At 45.7% G+C, this 20,579-nt stretch overlaps 1 protein-coding gene across 1 annotated transcript in view; it reads right to left on the bottom strand.

Annotated features, from left to right (window-relative positions):
• The window catches only part of LOC136539264 (plastidal glycolate/glycerate translocator 1, chloroplastic-like), a 28,149-nt gene extending 7,851 nt beyond the window's left edge, over positions 1-20,298 (bottom strand). Inside the window, exons 1-5 of the mRNA XM_066531202.1 lie at positions 20,239-20,298; positions 14,399-14,734; positions 13,978-14,293; positions 13,043-13,307; positions 12,934-12,955 (exon numbers count right to left, since the gene is read on the bottom strand). Coding sequence (XP_066387299.1) covers positions 12,934-12,955; positions 13,043-13,307; positions 13,978-14,293; positions 14,399-14,734; positions 20,239-20,298 — 999 coding nt within the window. The remainder of the gene's footprint in view (positions 1-12,933; positions 12,956-13,042; positions 13,308-13,977; positions 14,294-14,398; positions 14,735-20,238) is intronic.
• Between the last annotated feature and the right edge of the window lie 281 nt (positions 20,299-20,579).

Here is a 20,579-nt window from a genome sequence, read left to right on the forward strand (position 1 = left end):
GGGTACATCGGCAAACGTACCAGATGTCCAAGCTTCACAACCAACAAGTGTCGATGCCCCCCAGCCAATCGTTGCCGATGCCCAAGCAAAGCGCAAAGCTTTAACAGATACTGAAGCACAGCCAAAACGACAAAGATCTATGCCGATCCCTACATCTGCCCCAATGTCATTGGCCATCATACCTCAAGAGCCCACCACCGATGAAGTCACAGAGGATATCCCATCGGCAAGCTCAGCCGATCTCCCACATGACATACTCCAGGTTGCTTCCTCCAGTCAAGCACAGGAAATTGCCTTGAAACAGGTAAACCGATCAACCTAGCTGATTTACAATACTCATACTTACCCCTAACTGATCTCCTTTTCTCTCTCTCAGGAACAAGATTCCTCGAACAGCCTATTTTCCTTTGCCATCGACATTTCTGACGACGATGGAGAGGAGACAAGTTCTTCCCTTGCACTGGGAACAATATCGGCAGAGACTAAATCCAAGTTGGAAACCCTCCTGAACTTGCTACAACAAGGTACCGCCCAACTGGTAGATGACTCGGACCCCGCAAAGGCAATTTTCAAAACAATTCGTGGCCAGGTCCCTGCCGATGTTGAAGAAGTACTTTTCCCAGCAGCTCACTTAGAAAGCCGCCAACTGCAATATCAACGGGCTGCTCAGCGCATTGCCGATAGAGCAGCTCAGGCTCAACTCAAAGAAGAGATGCTACAACTGAAACAGATTGCCGATGAGAAGCACAAGGGCATCGGCAACTTGCAGACTTCGGGCGCTGAACTTAAGCAGAAAATCTTGGATTTATCAGCAAGGAAGATGGCTCTATTGGCTGAATTGAAAGAAGTCGAGGCAGCCTTAACTCATGCCCAACAAGAAGAAAGCCAGCTACCCGATGCCATCAAGGCCCTTCAGCAAGAAAGAGACATCCAGGCTCGCAAAGCCTTGGTCATGAAGAAAAAACTCAAGCCTGTGGAGGGTGCTGCCGATGACGATATCAAAGAAATGGAGGAAGCCGACCAGATTCGCCTGCGTGCGATATTAGCTATCCAATCCTTGTTGAACATGTAATCTTATTTATTGTATCGGCACTTTATGAGACATTGACATCCTTGCATAATTCTAGCCGATAGTACTATTATCGGCACTTATACTTTTATACGTCTATCCAGATACTAGGGTAATATTTCTTTAAATATTTTCCATTTAACGCTCTGGGAAACACAACCCCTTCGAGGGTTTCTAAAATATATGCATTACCAGGAACAGACTGATTTATCCGATATGGACCTTCCCAATTAGGAGACCACTTTCCAAACTTTGAACTTTTAGTCCCAATCGGTAAAATCAATTTCCAGACCAGATCTCCATCGGCAAACTCTTTTACTTTCACCTTCTTGTCATACCATCTAGCTACTCTTTTCTTATTTTCTTCGATACTAACCAAAGCCCTTAACCGATGACCCGCCACATCTTCCAACTCATCCTTCATAAGAGTATTATAATCATCGGCTGTCAGCTGATTTTGAGAACGTATTCGTCTAGAGCCAACCTTGATTTCCCAAGGCAATACTGCATCGTGTCCATATACTAACTGATAAGGCGTTACTTTGGTTGCACCATGACATGACATCCGATATGACCACAAGGCTTCATTTAATACTGTATGCCACCTCCTAGGATTTTCTTTAATTTTGCGCTTAATGAGTTTGATGATCCCTTTGTTAGAAGCCTCAGCTTGACCATTAGCTTGAGCATAATACGGAGAAGAATTTAAAATTTTAATTCCCATACCTACAGCAAACTCATCAAATTCTCCTGATGTAAACATAGTGCCCTGATCGGTAGTGATAGTCTGAGGAATACCAAATCGGTAAACAATATGTTCTTTCACAAAATCAATCATATTGACCGATGTCACCTTTTTTAAAGGAATTGCCTCAACCCACTTTGTGACATAATCGGTAGCAACCAGAATAAATTTATGTCCTTTACTCGATGGCGGATAAATCTGACCAATGAGATCAATAGCCCATCCCCGGAACGGCCATGGTTTGATTATAGGATTCATAGCCGATGCAGGCGCTCTTTGAATATTACCAAACTTTTGACACCCCTGGCATCCTTTAAAATATTTAAAACAATCTTCAAGAATAGTCGGCCAATAGTACCCATTCCTTCTGATCATCCATTTCATCTTGAAAGCCGATTGATGTGCCCCACATACTCCTTCATGAATTTCACCCATCAAGCTTTTCGATTCATCATTGCTAACACATCTAAGTAAAACTCCATCTATAGTTCGATAATATAATTCATCATCGAGGAGCACATATTTGGTAGCTTGGAACCTTATACGTCTCTCAACCTTTCTATATGGATCCTTTAAATAATCGACAATCTCTTTCCTCCAGTCATCGGTATCAACTGCCGATGTTAGCACTTCCTGAATAGGCTGATACCCTGAAGCATGCTGAGCTAGTCGATTAGCTTCCTCATTATGCAATCGAGAGATATGTTCAAGATGAAAACCTCTAAATCCTTTCAACAATTGCAAACATCTCTCATAATACGAAATCAAAGCTTCACTTCGGCATTCATAAATTCCAGCCAATTGATTTATAACTAGCATAGAATCACCAAAGATTTCAACAACATCGGCACGTATCTCCTTCAGCAATTCTAACCCTTTTATCAAGGCTTGGTATTCAGCTTGATTGTTTGTCGCTGTAGCAACAATCGGCAATGAAAACTCATACTTCCTTCCTTGAGGTGAAATTAACACAATGCCGATACCTGCTCCTTCACCACATGTGGACCCATCGAAGAAAAGTGTCCAGGGAGCAATCCCCAGAGAGTCCACCGTATTACAATGCTGAGTGACAAAATCAGCCATCACTTGCCCTTTAACTGCCTTAGTTGATTCGTAACGTAGTTCAAATTCTGATAATGCTAAAATCCATTTGCCGATTCTACCACTTAATATCGGCATCGACAACATATACTTGACCACATCATCTTTGCATATGACCGTACATTCGGCAGATAACAAATAATGCCTTAATTTGACACAAGAAAAGTATAAACACAGACACAATTTTTCGATGGCCGAATACCTCGTCTCAGCATCCACTAATCTTCTGCTCAAATAATAAATAACACGTTCTTTCCCTTCAAATTCTTGAATAAGAGCTGAACCGATAACTGTATCATCGGTTGACAAATATAACCTGAAAGGCTTCCCATGTTGAGGTGGAACTAGCACTGGAGGATTTGATAAATATTTCTTAATTTCATCAAGGGCTAATTGCTGTTCAACTCCCCATACAAATTCCTGATCAGCTTTCAATTTAAGTAGTGGGCTGAAAGCCTTGATCTTGCCCGACAAATTAGATATGAATCTTCTAATGAAATTAATCTTACCGATCAAAGATTGCAATTCAGTCTTATTGGCAGGAGCAATCACCTTGTTAATTGCATCAATAGACTTCCTACTGATTTCAATGCCCCGCTGATGCACCATAAAACCCAAGAATTGTCCTGCCGATACACCAAATGCACATTTATTAGGATTCATCTTCAATCCATGCTTCCTTGTGCACTCCAGTATCTTTTGCAGATCGGCTAAATGTGCTGTGATATCTCCAGACTTAATCACTACATCATCAATGTATATCTCCACTAATGTGCCGATGTATTCATGAAAAATAAAGTTCATAGCTCTTTGATAAGTAGCACCGGCATTTTTCAAACCAAACGTCATGACTATCCACTCAAACAACCCCACATGACCTGGACATCTGAAAGCAGTCTTGGGAATATCTTCCTCAGCCATGAATATTTGATTGTAACCTGCATTACCATCCATGAAGCTGATAATTCGATGTCCAGCCGCAGCATCAATCAACAAATCAGCAATCGGCATTGGATAGCCATCCATCGGTGTGGCTTTGTTGAGATTCCTGAAATCAATACAGACACGAAGTTTTCCATTTTTCTTATAAACAGGAACCACATTAGAGATCCACTCTGCGTATCGACATTGCCGAATAAACTTTGCTTCAATTAATTTAGTTATTTCGGCCTTAATGTCAGGAAGTACATTAGGGTTGCATCGGCGCGCTGGCTGCTGATGTGGCCGAAATCCAGATTTGATAGGTAACCGATGTTCAACTATCGATCGGTCTAATCTGGGCATCTCAGTATAATCCCAAGCAAAACAATCTTTATATTCTTTTAACAAATCTGTTATTCACTGCTTACACTTGGAATCTAACTTAGCACTAATAAAAGTAGGTCTTGACCTATCACCATTACCAATATCTACTTCTACTAAATCATCTGCCGACGTGAACCCTTGACCTAATTTTCCATCATCGGCAAACCTATCCATTAAAACTCCTCTTCAGAACCGACTGCTTGGATCGGTGGAATTTCATAATCAGCAACTCTAAGGAACTCCTTTTCCCAAGCTTCTCCTGATATGCATTTAGTTCGTTCATAAGTATCTGATTCTGCCGATGCAATGATATAAGAAGAATCACCAGGGACGACCTCAATCTTATCCCCAATCCACTGCACGAGGCATTGATGCATTGTAGAAGGAACACAACAATTAGCATGAATCCAATCCCTCCCTAGAAGCAAATTATATGCACCCTTGCCGTTGATAACAAAGAACGTCGTTGGCAAGGTTTTGCTGCCGATGGTCAATTCAACGCACACTGCCCCTTTAGCCGGTGACACATTGCCTTCAAAATCTTTCAACATCATATCGGTTTTGGTCAAGTCTTGATCTCCCTTACCAAGTTTCCGATACATCACGTAAGGCATAATATTAATCGCAGCCCCTCCATCAATAAGTACCTTAGACACAGGCTGCCCATCAACTCTGCCCTTCACAAATAAAGCCTTAAGATGCTGTCTCTCGTCATCGGTAGGTTTCTCAAAAACAGCCATCATTGGATCTAGTGTTAACTGAGCTACTTGATCAGAGAGAACAACTTCTTCCTCATTATCAGATAGTGCCAAAAACTCCATCGGCAACATGAATACCATATTAACATCTGCCGATGGACCCTTATTTTTGTGTTTTACCTGCCACTGCTGATGACCGGGCCTTTCATTGGAGGAATTTTCCTCTTGGTATAAATCCTCCTGACGCTCGCGTTGCATCCTCCTTCTCTGCGTCTTTGTCAGACCCTCTGGGCACCATCGAGGAAACTTGGTTTTCCAAACCGGCTGATAACAAGTCCTAGTCGGTTCTACACGACGTATATTAGGGTCCCTGTAGAATATTTCCTCATCGGGAACTCTTGCGTTTGCCATCTCCTCAAGCTCCTCTTGATTCCTTGGAAAATATCCAGCGCGTTTACCAAGCCTCTCATGTACACTAAATCTGCCCCCCAGCCGATCATGCACTAATGCTCTGCCTCTGATCGGCTCATTGATAGACAAACCCTGATTACCAAGTTGAAACCTCCTTTCTGAGCGATTGACCCCGTAATAACCATTACACTCAGGGCAATTTTCAACAGTTAGCAATTTAATACCTTCTTCCCAGCAATGGATGAAAAACGGACACCTCCAATGATCTTTATGTCGATTCCATTCTTCCTGACGTCTCACTTTTTGCTGTTGTCGATATCGGTCATTACGTTGACGCCAACCCTCCTGCTGCCTTCGATGAGTAATCACAATGCCAGGTCGAGGAGGATTTTTGGAATTATTGCTTTCTCCTAGCAAACCCTTACTTTTTGCATCATCGGTAGTTATCCGATGTTGTGGGTCCACTGACGCGTTTTTCTCAGCAGCCTCTGACGTCAATATCTTGGTCTTTCCTTTGGCATCCAACATATTTGCTGGAAAAGGGTGTTGATCAATTTTCATCGGCTTCTGGGCCTTGGTGATATCAAAGGTAAACTTTTCTGGCTCTTTTTGACCAAAGGGACATGATATCGGCTTTTTATTCTTAACCCACTCAGCTAAGCCGATAACTGGTTCTTCATCAGAGTCAGAATCTCCTACTTCTTCGACAAATGATACCTTTTTACTCCAATTCTTTTTAGGTTCAAAAACCCTAGTATCTTGATCAGAGATCCTTTGCACAAGATGACTGAGGCTTTCAAACTCCTGAGAAGCATATCTGTCTTTAAGATGTGGCAATAACCCTTGGAAAGCCAGATCGGCAAGCTGCCGATCATCCAGCACAAGGCTGTAGCACTTATTTTTTACATCTCGTAGCCTTTGTACAAAGCTTTCTACCGATTCATCATTACGCTGTCTCAATTTTACCAAATCGGTAAGCTTCTTTTCATGGATTCCAGCAAAGAAATACTTATGGAATTGTTTTTCTAGATCAACCCAAGTAATAATAGAATTTGGTGGTAATGAAATGAACCATGTAAATGCTGATCCAGACAAAGATGATGAAAATAATCGAACTCTTAATTCATCTCTGTTAGCTGCCTCTCCACATTGAATAATGAAGCGATTGACATGTTCCATTGTTGATGTATCATCTTGCCCAGAGAATTTAGTGAAATCCGGTACCTTGTACCAATTTGGGAGAGGAATTAAATCGTATGCAGGAGGGTATGGAGTCCGATAAGAATAAGTATTGACTTTGGGTTTTATCCCAAACTGATCCTTCATAATTTCTGCTATCTTATCGGCCCAAAAAGCATCAGCCTCCTGCTGACGAACTGGCTGAATTTCTACCGGAGGTGCCTGCTGACATCCCTCCACATATCTTTGTGGCCCACGATCTCCAGCAATCGGCATATTTGCCGTTACTTGTGGTCCATTAGTCTGTTGGAAAGGATTCATCGGCTGAGCTGCCGATGCTTGATTCTGGAAACCAGCTTGCATATGACCTTGTTGAATCCCTGCAACCTGCTGATTTCGCTGAACTGTATGTTGAACAGGTAACTGTCCTGACCAATCATTATTAGAACTCATCGGTACAAAACTTACCGATGGCTGGTAATTTGCTGATATTGTTGGATAATTATAACCGGTTTGAGGCATGAACTGAACCCCAGTTTGACTCATAGCAGGGGCTTTCTGCTGCATCGGCAGTAAGCTCGCCGATGGACTTGAATTGAATGTTTGAACCATAGGCATCTGGAAACCTCCTGGAGTTGGTTGCACAGAAGTAGCTGCGACATATTGAGGCACTTGAGCCATCGGCGAAACAGCCGATGGTATAGGCGCTCTTCCTACTGCATCAAACCCTTGAGGTAATCTAGGATTGAAAGCAGATGACTCCGGAGGCATGCCATATCCCCACCAATTAGTAGGAATCTGGCTATTCTGAGACACAGGGCCTGACATAGCTGATGCCGATAGATCTGTATTAAGCTGAATTCGCCCTCCTGGTAATACCTGATCTGATCGTATCGGTGTAGATTGAATATTAGGTGAGCCTGCCGATACTGGAGGGGAAGTAACTTCTGTACCCACAACGGCCGAAGGAGCCGATGGAGTTTTGACAGATGTCTGCTCTGGTTGATGATAGGCAGGCCCAACGTAATGTGGTGCCGCTTGTCCCTCTTTGAGAGTTCGAACCACAGCATTATGAACAGTATTGGACAGCACATTGGAATGATTAATCAAAGCATGATTTACTGCAGAATTAACCATCTCTTGAAGTTTACCAGGATTGGAGCCAAAGGTAACCTGCCGAGGCAACGGCAAATCTTGCTTCTAGATGACTTGTCCACTCTTGTTCAAGCTAAACGATCTCAGACAAAGCTGCTTGTATTCTTCTACAGCCTTTTCCATAGCCTGCCTCTGTTCTTCCTTGAGATCTTCTTCTGATACTGCGATAATGTTCCCTGAATCGATCTCGGGATTGAACATATTGATTGATTGGTCCCACCGAGCGTGCCAAAAGATGTGTTGATGCAAAAGTGGATCTGCAAACACAAAGGGCTAATACCCGAATCGATATCCAAAGCGTGCCAGTCGATTTGACCTGCTAATCGACAAGGAAGAAGATACGAACACTTTAGTCCTGACAACAGCGATACGCCCGGAAGTCACGACCAAGAGGTGTTCACGCGGAACTCGAGAATCGCCGAAGGTCGTACTGAAACGATGCAGCTCGCCGAATCAATGAGAACTCATAAAAAAAAGGAAAAATATGCAAATTGACGAAGTCGCCGAAAAGTAAGTAGATGCAAATAGGAGTAAAAATTGGTTTTGATATTGATTGATCTTTTTTATTACATTGCCCCTCACTCCATATTTATACCCTGATCTAAAGAGACACAACCGAACACAACTAGGACACCAAGCCCATATCTAAGGAAACGCGTGACTTTTACATGAACCATACTCTAACAAATATAGAAAAGGAAATTAACTCCTATCTATTTCCCTGTCCGCCTCAATTACGATGAAAATCTCGCCATCTTCCTTCCCATCGGCATATCCCCTGTTTCATCGGCAGTAGTCCTCAAGTCTTCCTTCATCGGCATACTTACTGCTGTAACGGTAGTAACCTTCAAGCCTTCCTTCATCGGCATACTTACTGCTGTATCGGCAGTAACCTTCAAGCCTTCCTTCATCGGCATCGACAATAACACCTCCAACCTCATCGGCAACGCCCGAGTCCAAATCAACCTTTCCATCGACCATCACCAGCTATCGGCAACCACCTTTACAAGCTGGCTTTCATCGGCTATCAAAGTATTCAATAACTTTCCCCTTGCCGATTAGCCCACTCCGACTATTTTGATACGTGCAAAAAAACGGTGTCAACATCCATATATGGTAGTCATGACTCTTCATCCCATTGACTCACAGAGTGCCTAAGTTCACTCTCCTCTTTAGATTCACTGCATACCCATTAGGGAACATTAGCGTCTGGATCCATTCAAGTACTTCCCTCCTTTGGTCCTTTTTCAAGACAAAATCGGCCTTAGGCCTTCTGCAGGTCTTGCCACGACTAGGAGGCTGCATCTCTTGATTTGGTCTATCGCACAATGTTGCTAGGTCTACTCTAGCCTTAGGGTTGTTCTTAGATTTTTTAGTGTCCATAAGTGTTGCCCAAAGTGCCTCGGCGATATACTTTTCAGTGTGTATTACATCAATGTTATGTGGCAGAAGAAGGTCATCGAAATAGGGGAGCCTCGTCATGCCTGAGATATGAGTCCACATATGTTGCTCACCATATCCCACAAAACCACCTTCTTCATTGGGCACGAGAGCATCTATCTGAGCATGAACCTTGGCACCAGTCATCATCCGCGGTGTAGGGTTTGTCACTTTGACACCTTTCATAAAGTTCTTGATGTCTTGTCTGAATGGATGGTCCAGAGGTAGGAATTGACGATGTCTGTCGAACGACGAATACTTGCCACCCTTCTGCAACCAAATGAACCTCACACCTTCCTTGCATATTGGGCATGGGAACTTCCCGTGAACACACCAGGCGCAGAATATCCCATACGCTAGGAAGTCATGCAGGGAGTAGTGGTACCAAACGTACATTTTGAAGGTTGTCTTTGTAGCTCGATCATATGTCCATACCCCTTCATCCCAAGCACGGACCAATTCATCAAACACGGGCTCCATGAACACACCCATATTACTCCCTGGGTGTCCAGGAATTATCAATGACAAGAATACGTTATGTCGTTGAAAGGAGACACTGGGGGGAGATTAAGGGGGATAACGAAGATGGGCCAACATGTGTATGGGGAGCCATCATTCCATAAGGATTGAACCCATCTATTGCTAGCACGACACGTACATTACGAGCCATGGTGGACCCACCGGGTGTAGTCCGGCGTAAATCCATTCTTCACAAGGTGTTTACCCATTTCCACCTTGTTTACCTTTCTCCTGTTTCCACATTTGCTGTAGGGACACAAAACTAGGCAATGTCCTTTAGTAGCCTTGCCAAATGCACTGTTCAAGAAAGCATCGGTCTTGTTCATCCATTCTATGGTGTAATCACTCTAACTTCTCCAGCCTGTGTACATCCACTGATGGTCATCCATCCTCTAACATATGTATCAGCGAGTAATGTAACCATCAATTGCATCTACATGGTGTTCCTACTGTCTAATAGGTGAGGATAGGTCCTAATCCCACCCGCGGATGCATAGATGAGGTTAGTTTCCATGCTCTACTCCTATCCGAGATAGAATTTCGGCAGCACCTCCCCGCTGTTCTCCAGATACACGTCCTGCCAAAGAAGAGTGCGTATCTGGAGAACAACAGGGAGGAGATGCCGAAACTCTATCTCGGATCGGAGCAGACCATGAAAACTAACCCATCTACGCATCTGCGAGCTGTCCAAAAAACATGGACAATCCAAAATAGATACAGTCATAGATATGCAAAGATCTGCATACCTCCAACCGTATCTCTTTCGAACAGGAGACGCCTAATTGGGTTACGCGATCTACGACCATGATACGGAAAGAGGGGTTATACCTAGGGTGGCGGCGGAGTCAGGCTAGCGGGGCCATGGTGGGTCGGTGTAGTGGTGAGGCGACGCGGTGCAGGTAGACCGGCACGGCAACGGGAACTCCGACTCGGCTCCAACGGGCTCTTCTCTATAAAAATGGAACAAAATACTATCATTTAAAAAAAATCGGCAGAACCTCCCCTGCACGGTGAGGTTTCCAAAACCTGCAAAAAACAACGGCACGATGGTCGACAAGCACATATGTCTCAAGAGAAGCCATGTAGTTTGGATATCAATCCATGCAGAAGAATATATCCAAGTAGTACCACTACTTCTACTACTACTTCCACTATTGCTACTACTACTACCACTAGTTCTACTACTACTACTACCACTATTGCTACTACTACTACCACTACTTCTACTACTACTACCACTAGTTCTACTACTACTACCACTAGTTCTACTACTACTACCACTACTTCTAATACTACTACTACCACTAGCACTACTACTACAACTAATGCTACTACAACTATCACCACCACGACAACAACAAGAGAGAGGACATACCTGACGGGCACCGGGGGTAGGGGCGGGCGGCGTCGGGGTCGGGGTCGCCGGAGTTGGGAACGGGGTCGGGCACGGGCGGCGTCGGGGCAGGCGGTCCACGGGGCGCGACCGGGGGCAGGACCGACTCCTACTCCTCCTCCTCCTCCTCGCCTCCTCCCCTTCCCCCTCCTCCTCCCCTCCTCCACCCGCCGGCGTTGGCGGGACGACGTGGGTGAGCTGGCCATGCTCGGCCACATGTGGGCATGGGGGCGGGGGTGGGGGTAGGCGTCGGCGCGCGGCGTGGGGAGGGGCTACGGTAGCCAGTGCGCGGCGTGGGGAAGGGCGGCGCCGCGCGACGTCGGCGGTGGCCTGGTGGCTGGCGAGTGGGGGGGCGGCCACGGGCGCAGCGCACGGGGAGGGGAGGGCGGCGCGTGGCACGGGGAGGGGCTGCGGCGGGCGGCGCGCGGCGTGGGGAAGGGCGTCGGCAGTGGCCCGTTGGCTGGCGGGCGTGGCGCACGGGGAGGGGAGGGTGGCGCGTGGCGCGAGGAGGGCTGCGGCGGGCGGCGCGTGGCGTCGGCGGCGGCCCGGTGGATGGCGGGTGCGGGGCGGGTATGGGCGCGGCGCATGGGGAGGGAGGGCGGCACGCGGCGCGGGGAGGGGCTGCGGCGCACGACGCGGGGATGGGTGGCGGCACGCGGCGTCGGCGGCGGCCCGGTGGATGGCGGGCGCGGGGGCCGCCGCGGGCGCGACGCACGGGGAGGGGAGGGCGGCACGCGGCGTGGGGGCAGCCCGACGTTGGCGGGTGGGAGCGCGGGGACGGCCAGGAGCGGCGGCTATCTGTGTGTGTGTGGCTTGGACTGCCCGCCTAAGTGCCCCCACCCGCCCCTTTGCCAAGCGCCGGATCAGGGAGGCACTCGACAAAGAAGGCAACTTTACCGAGTGCCCCGATCCGACCGTCGGTATATATTTTTTTTTGAAATACCTTTGCCGAGTGCCCCTGTGAAGGCACTCGACAAAGAGGAAATTTCTAAAAAAATATTAAAAAACCTCTTTGCCGAGCGCCTTATTCTTAGCACTCGGCAAAGACCCCCTTTGCCGAGTGCCATGCCCCGGCGCTCGGCAAAGTTTTTTTTTTAATTTTTGGCCTCCAAATTTTTTATGCAGCCCTTTAAAAGGGCTGCACAAAAAAATTAGAGGCCAAAAACAAAAAAAAACTTTGCCGAGCGTCGGAGCATAACACTCGGCAAAGGGGGTCTTTGCCGAGTTCCAAGAATAAGACGCTCGTCAAAGAGGTTTTTTTTAATTTTTTTTGAAATTTCCTCTTTGCCGAGTGCCTTCACAGGAGCACTCGGCAAAGGTATTTAAAAAAATGTAATTTTTTTAATTCCTCCTTTTGCCGAGTGTCGAAGCTGTTAGGCACTCGACAAAGACATTTGAAAAAAAATATTGAATCTTTGCCGAGCGCCGTGTCAGGGGCACTCGGCAAAGTATTTTCTAAAAAAATCTTTGCCGAGTGTAACAGCAGGCACTCGGCAAAGAAAGACATGGCCGAACACCGTTACGCGGGGCAGCCTATGCCGAGTGCCGCGCTTTTGCCGAGAGCCTGGCACTCGGCAAAGAAGTCCTTTGCTGAGTGCCCTTTTTTGCCGAGTGCCCGGCTCTCGGCAAATTGTTCTTTGCCGAGTGCGGTCTTTGCCGAGTGCTCGATTTTTGACACTCGGCAAAGCAGTTTGCACTCGGCAAAGGCCCTGTTTCCAGTAGTGCCACCCTTACACAGGGGCACCGTCACCCTGTGAGAACGGGCCGGTCCTAAGACCTGTGTTTTGGCGTGGAACAGACGAGGGGATTTTTTTAATCCCAGCCTAAAATTCGCTTCCACAGGGAGTCGAACCTAGGACCTGAGGAGTGCTGCCAGGACGCTCTAACCAGTTGGAGTAGAGGTCCTTTGGCATAACACTTTCTTTACACCAGCTGGTAACCTGAAAATACCCAGATCGTCAGACAAAATTGAATAAACTGTTTGCATACTTTGGATCCTATTGATCGAGTTTATATAAGCATATTACCCAGAACCAACCATGTATCCCAGCACATTAGCAGCAAGCAGGAAAGGAAGGCATGTTATTGCTGTGGTACCAAGTGCCGTGGGATTGAAATACGCAACACCAAATGATGCAACGAATATAGCAGACCATGCCCAGATTTCCGATGTAGAAAATGGTGACGGCTTGCTCATGGGCTCTGTGTCTGTAATAAGCTCTGTCTTCACAAGTTTTCTCACAGCTAACACTGTATATCCTGCAACCACGAGGGTAGCAAACCAGCCACCAACTGAAAAAGCGGGCAAAATCAAAACAGTATAAAAGTAGCTGTTCCAATTTAATGTTTTGAAAGGAAAAACTAAGGGGGTGTTTGGCAGGGCTCCTCGTAAGGGGCTTCTCTGTTTTTCAATAAAAAACAGCTCCTCCTCCAAAACGTTTAGCAGGGCTTCTCCGGAGGAGCCGGAGCCGGGAAGGAGCCCGGACCTAATAGAATCTAATTCCTTCTGTAGCATTTGTTTCATGTGCAATCATATCTCATAGGTAGCTAAATATAACACAGAAGATCCTGACAGCATATATATAGCAATGAAAAGAATTGGTAAGGTACCTCACAATTTTCAAAATTTTGTTTACTGGGGCTGCAGGCTACTTAACTGGAGCCTGAAATCATACAGTACTGCAACATGACATGCAGTGCAGCGAATGCTTACTGTTACTGGTACCGTGCTGCAATATCTAAGAGTAGGGTGCATCTTTCGGGTTGTAGTTCTGCAGGTCTGCATAATGAGGAGAACCTCATCTACCTTTTGCAAATGAACTGGTTCGTTTCGGAAGTGTTTAGTCATAGTGTCACAATTCAAGTTTAAGTCGTTCCATCATGTTATTAGACAGATAGAAACAAATCAAATTCGCTGTAAAGGGAAACAATGACAGAAAAAATGTGATCGAGAATAATACACAAGTGATTGCAAAAATCTTGAGTCCTGAAGCCGCTGGGACATCCCTGACGGCGAGCGGTAGCACGACTAGTGTCGGGACGTAGAACAAGGGTAGCCACCTCTGGATGAATAGTGTGGCAGGCGCAAAGAAGTCCATGAACGCCTTGGCGAGGGCAGGCACGAATGTGTCGAAGACGACTAGCACGGAGAAGACAGAGAACATGCCGAAGAGGGCGCTTGGGAACTTGATGGACGCGGCGACGAATGCCTGTTTGAGGAATTTGTCGGTGGCGAACACAATGCCCAGTGACACAAGCAGATGCGCCACCCCAAGAATCTGCATACACGCATCTGGTTCAGTTCTAGAAGAGAGGAAAAGATATGAATTTTAATAAGAGCTTATAATGTATAAAGGAAAAGATGAAAAGAAGCGTCTTCTCACGGCGGACAGCAGTCTTGAGGAAGCAGCACTGGCGTCTCCGGTGCCAGCAGTGGAGTTGGGGACGATCAGACTGCGACGAAGGTCGAACGATGACGATCGCTGAAGCGTGGTGGCGCCATTGTCGGCTGGACCCATGCAGCTGGTGTTGCTGCCAGGGATGCGCTTCAATGCTGCTGTTGGGCGGACCCGAACCCGGCGCGGGGAGACGGTGACGGAGGAGGAAGGGGAGCAGCAAGAAGAATGGGGAGCGAGCAGTCTACATCGGCGGCATCTAGGAGGAAGCGTGCAGGAGCGGGCGACCGACGTGGTTGCTAGTATAGGACGCGAGACACAGGACTCCAATCGTCCACTTCGCTAAAACGACATTTGAAACGTTTGACATTTTGTTTTAGATGATATTTGGTGTATTTCTTGACTTTGGTAATCAAAATATATGTATTTTGTTCCTTAATTGACTCTTTTACTCTTCTGGCCTTACGTATCCTTTTGCATGAGCCCGACGTTTCGTTTCATCTTCCGACGTTTCTTCTAGCCGCCGCCGCCCGCCCAATCCTCCTCGACGCGCCGCCCATGGAGGAGACGAACTCGCCCCCACCGGATCCAGAAGGGCCGCCAGCCGCCTCTGCCCTTACCGCGCTGCCCTCAGGCGTGGCCGCGTTGGCCGGCCCTAGCCTGGCCGCCTGTGCCCTAGCCGCGCCGCCCTCTGGTGTGGCCGCGACCGCCGCCTCTGGCCTAGACGGGCTGGCTGAGGGCATGGCCGCGCCGACAGTGGAGGGCATGGCCGTGCCTAGGCCCGGCCCTGGATGGGGGCAAACGGGGCAGCCTCTCTAGGCCCCAAGACCAAGGGACCCCAGGTATGTACGATGTATATACGTATTGACAGTGTGGTGTGGGAGCAGTGGGGATCCCAGAGAAGATTTCACCTTTGCTTATCTCTCTACTCTATCTTACTAGCTCTGATCCATCATCTTTTTTTTTTGTTTTCTTTTGGAGTAGGAGTAGTATTATCCATCTGGTTACTAGCTAGCCCAGGTCACTAGCAGCACCCGGTGCTGATCTGATCAGTCACAAGTCATGGCTCATGAGATTTGGGCAACAGATACACACAGGTTGTTTCAGGGCAGGCTTTCATGGTTTGGAAAGCATAAGATTGTGTGGCATCATGACCTGAGGCATGGCAGTTTTGAGTCTCCTCCTTCATGCACTCCTCCCAAGAACACAAAGAGATCTGCAGTGTTCTTCCTGTAGCCGGCCACAGTCACTCTGGCTGCTCTCTTAAAGGAGCAACACCAAAACACGTACAAAACACACACAAAGCAAAGGCTAGCTTGAGTTGCCAGAGACTCAAAAGATCACCGCACCTATCCTCACAAGTCACACATGCACCTTCTCTGGTTGCAACTGATTACCATTGCTGCATGAAAAAAGTCACACAGTGCTGGGTAGGTTCAGTCAGGTCACCTTTGGACTTTGTTTCATTTGCTTCTTTTGTCCGTTTATTAAATTTCAACACTTTATGCCAAAAATAGTCTTCCAGAAATGAGAAAAGGAGACAAAAAAGAGTAAGGAATAAGTAAATGAATTAATGAGTCAGAGAGTATCCATTATAAATCTTTTAAGAGTCATCCAAGCTAAGAAATCTATATGAAACAAATTTTTTTGCCAAACCAGTTAAGATAGAATAACTCCTCAAGAGATCCTTAAAACCCACTCTTATAGAAGTAAATGAATTAATGAGTCAGAGAGTATCCATTACAAATTTAGTACTATTGATATGATTTTTATATTAAGGGGGTCTGAGTTTCATTTTGGCTCTAGGCCTCAACAATCCCAGGACCGGCACTGGCCGCGTCGGCAACAGAAGGTGTGGATGCGGCAGCAGAAGGTCCAACAAAAGGTCTGGACGAGCCGGCAGAAGGCATGTCCACTGCTCTAGCCCTAGCGAGATCGCTGCTTGCAACTGCTCCTCTTCCGGCAGTAGAGTGCAACCTTCCTGAAGTGTAAAGGTATATATGCTTGTATGCTTTCTGTTTGTTTTTTACCACGATAGTAGTATATATTAGTTAAAGTTGATTTCACTTGTTTAGGTCCCAAGTAGATCATGTGGAAAATATGGAAAGAGTTGATTGGGATACGATACAAATAGTGGAGACACATGATGACGAAGGTCGTATTGCACTTATGAGTGAGTCGTAGATTTGTGAGTTTTTAGGCTTGACAGAGGAGGGCACAACAAATATACCTGCACAAGGCTTTGATTGCCAAATGGATGAAGAGGGGAATGATAATGAGATTGGGCAAGATATTGATGGTGCTGCCATTCCTACTAGTGATGCCATACCAGGTGAGATGGTCATTTCATATGATAAGAACAACCCATCAATGGAGGTAGGAACATTGTACCCAACAATGGAGGAGTTCAAGTTGACAGTGCGGCAATTTGCCATCAATAAAGAGTTTGATTTAGGAGTAGAGAAGTCATGTAAGACGATATATAGGGCTTTTTGCAAGTCCGGTGATGAAGATTGCCCTTGCCTTTGGAGGATAAATGGCACTAAACAAAAAGGCCAAGCCAATGTGGAGGTGAATAATTTTTTTTATTATTTCATTAATTCTACTTGTTATGTAAATTATTATCAATCTCATTGATTTTTTGTTTTGCAGGTATCTGTCTTAGTCGATAAGCACGAGTGTGTGTCCAGCATGAGGCAGATAACTACAACTCCAAGTTGCAAGTGGGTAGCTAGCAAGGCTATGAGTATCCTTAGAGCTGTCCAAATATTGGTGCTAAGGAATTGCAAAAGAAGTTGGAGACAGATCACAAGTGTCAAATTGCATATGACACTGTATGGCGGGGTAAACAAAGAGCTCTTGAAGAGGTTTATGGCAAATGGAAAGAGAGTTTTGAGCTGTTATTTAGGTGGAAGGCCGAGGTAATGAAGCGGTGCCCTAGGAGTGTCGTTGAGATTGAGATACTATGGATGGTCAAATATATTTCCACCGTTTTTTTTTGTGCTCTTAAACCATGCATTGATGGTTTTTAGAAGGTTGTAGGCCTCATTTGAGCATAGATGCTGCATCATTTAATGGAAGGTGGAATGATCACTTGGCCGTAGCTGTAGCAGTTGATGGTCACAATTGGATGTATCCACTCGCTTATGGCTTCATAGCTTCTGAAAACACAAACAACTGGACTTGGTTGATGGAACAATTAAAGAAGGCAATAGGTGGTCCTCCACTGCTTGCTGTTTGTTCTGATGCTTGCAAGGGCTTGGAGAATGCAGTGAAGAATGTATTCTCAAATGCAGAGCAAAGAGAATGCTTTTATCATCTTGTCAGAAATTTCAAGAAGAGATTTAGAGGGTTTGGCCAGATATATCTTGCGGCAAGGGCTTACAAAGAGGACATATTCTATGACAATATAGCAAAAATGGTAAGTGAATCAGCACAAGCAGTGAAATGGTTACAGACCAATCATAAGTTATTATGGTATAGGTGTGGTTTCAATCTAGAAATTAAGTGTGACTACATAACTAGTAATATTGCTGAGTCATTTAATAACTGGATTAGAGACCATAAAGACTTACATGTTGCTGACCTTGCTGATAAGATCAGAGAAATGATCATGGTACTTTGGAATAAGAGAAGAAATATTGCATATAGGCTACCTGAAGGCAGGATACTTTCAGCTATTATGGTTCAGCTAAAGGCAAATACTAGAGGTTTGGGACACTTGAAAATTGTACCATGTTCTAATTGGAGTGCAGAGGTGTGGGACCATAGCAGCCGAGCTGAGAGGCATATTATCAAATTACACCAAAGGACCTGTACTTGTCTTGAATGGCAGCACACTTGTAAGCCATGTCAACATGTATTGGCCTATGTAACCCGCCATCGGGGAGTTGACCTAGAACAGTTTGTGCATGACTACTACCCGGTCAATAGATTAAGGGCTGCTTATGAAAGAGAGATTGAGCCAATGATAGATAAAACACAATGGCCACAAGTTGACCTACCATTTTTAGTTGGTGCACCTCTTGCTAAACTACCTGTTGGACAACGAAGGAAACTAAGAATGAAAGGATGGATGGAAGGTGGACATAGGAAGAAAGGTTCCAAAGATGGTGAATTTACCAACGATGGTGAAGGTGAGAAGGGATGTGACAACGATGCAGCTCCAACAAATGGAAAGGGAAAGAAAATGATCAGAGGACCTATGACTTACAAAAAATGCGGAGAAAAAGGTCATAGGCAAGCTAGTGCCAAGTGCCCACTCAATGGGACCGCAAAAAATATGACTTGAATCTTGTGTAGAACAATATTATGATGTGAGATGAATTCATGTGTACTCAATGGGACCGCAAAATTTACTATATTTTTGTGAATTTTAATAATGTGTGACATACCCTAGCGGCAGCAAGCGTGCTAGCCAGCCTGCCCAGGCGATGGCAAGCCTGCCAGGCAGGCAGGCCAGGCGGCGGCAGCAGCCAGGCAGTCCATGCACCTGCCTGCCCACTCTTACGTGAATATGACTGAAGGGCAATATGGTCATCCCATGACAAAATACATGTATTTGAAATGAGAAAAGTGATTAAAAGAACCAAATGTCATGTAAAAAAAGTGCCAACGTTTCAAATGTCGCTTTAGCGAAGTCGACGATTACAACAACAACAAAGTCTTTAAGTCCCAAACAAGTTGGGGTAGGCTAGAGTTGAAACCCAGCAGAAGCAATCAAGGTTCAAGTACGTGAATAGCTATTTTTCAAGCACTCCTATCTAAGGCTAAGTCTTTGGGTATATTCTATCCTTTCAAGTCTCCTTTTATTGTCTCTACCCAAGTCAACTTTGATCTTTCTCTGTCTCTCTTCACGTTAGTATCCTAGCTTAGGATTCCACTACGCACTGGTGCCTCTGGAGGTCTCCGTTTGACATGTCCAAACCATCTCATCCGGTGTTGGACAAGCTTTTCTTCAATGGTGCTACCCCTAATCTATCACGTATATCATCATTCCGAACTTGATCCCTTCTTGTATGACCGCAAATCCAACGCAACATATGTATTTTCATGACACCTATCTATTGAACATGTCGCCATTTGGTAGGTCAACATTCTGCACGATACAACATAGCAGGTCTAATCGTCGTCCTATAAAACTTGTCTTTTAGCTTCTGTAGTACCCTTTTATCACATAGGACACTAGATGCTTGGCGTCATTTCATCCACCCTGCTTTGATTCTATGGCTAACATCTTTATCAATATTCCCATCTCTCTGTAGCATTGATCCTAAATATCGAAAGGTATCCTTTCTAGGCACTACTTGACCTTCCAAACTAATATCTTCTTCCTCCCGTGTAGTAGTGCTAAAGTCACATCTCATATATTCAATTTTAGTTCTATTGAGTCTAAAACCTTTGGACTCCAAAGTCTCACGCCATAACTCTAGTTTCTGATTCACTCCTGTCCGACTTTCATCAACTAGCACTACATCGTCCGCTAAAAGCATACACCAAGGGATATCCCCTTGTATGTCCCTTGTGACCTCATCCATCACTAAGACAAACGGATAATGGCTCAAAGCTGATCCTTGATGTAGTCCTATCCTAATCGGGAAGTCATTCTTGTCTCCATCACTTGTTTGAACACTAGTCACAACATTGTTGTACGTGTCCTTAATGAGCCCGACGTATTTTGTTGGGACTTTGTGTTTGTTCAAAGCTCACTACATAACATTCCTTAATATTTTATCATAAGCCTTCTCCAAGTCAATAAAAACCATGTGTATGTCCTTCTTCTTCTCCCTATATAGCTCCAAAGTCGACGATTGAAGTCATGTAATAACTAAGCCAATGTGGTGGCGGCAACGTAAAGTGGTAATCCTAATCATGGTGGTCGCGGCCATAGAGTCGAGAATCGTTGTTCGCGGAGTGCAGAGGAAGTGGCGCCAGAGTTTGGGCTTCCCTCTTGCTGACTGATGTCTGGCTCCTCCCACGTTCGAAGGAGCAGACGGAGGCTAGGCAAGGTGGCCACGGAGATTCGATTCGTCGGGATGGGAATGGGATGGGAGCTACTGAACGAGCGAGCGATGGAATTGTGGCTAGAAATTATCGGCATGGCAGGAAGCGAGCAAGGATGGGGTTGGGATTGAGATCATTGGGTTGCGACTTGCGAGACCCAAACTCA

This window comes from Miscanthus floridulus, chromosome 2 (genome assembly GCF_019320115.1).
Source record: "Miscanthus floridulus cultivar M001 chromosome 2, ASM1932011v1, whole genome shotgun sequence".
Classification (NCBI taxonomy): Eukaryota; Viridiplantae; Streptophyta; class Magnoliopsida; order Poales; family Poaceae; genus Miscanthus; species Miscanthus floridulus.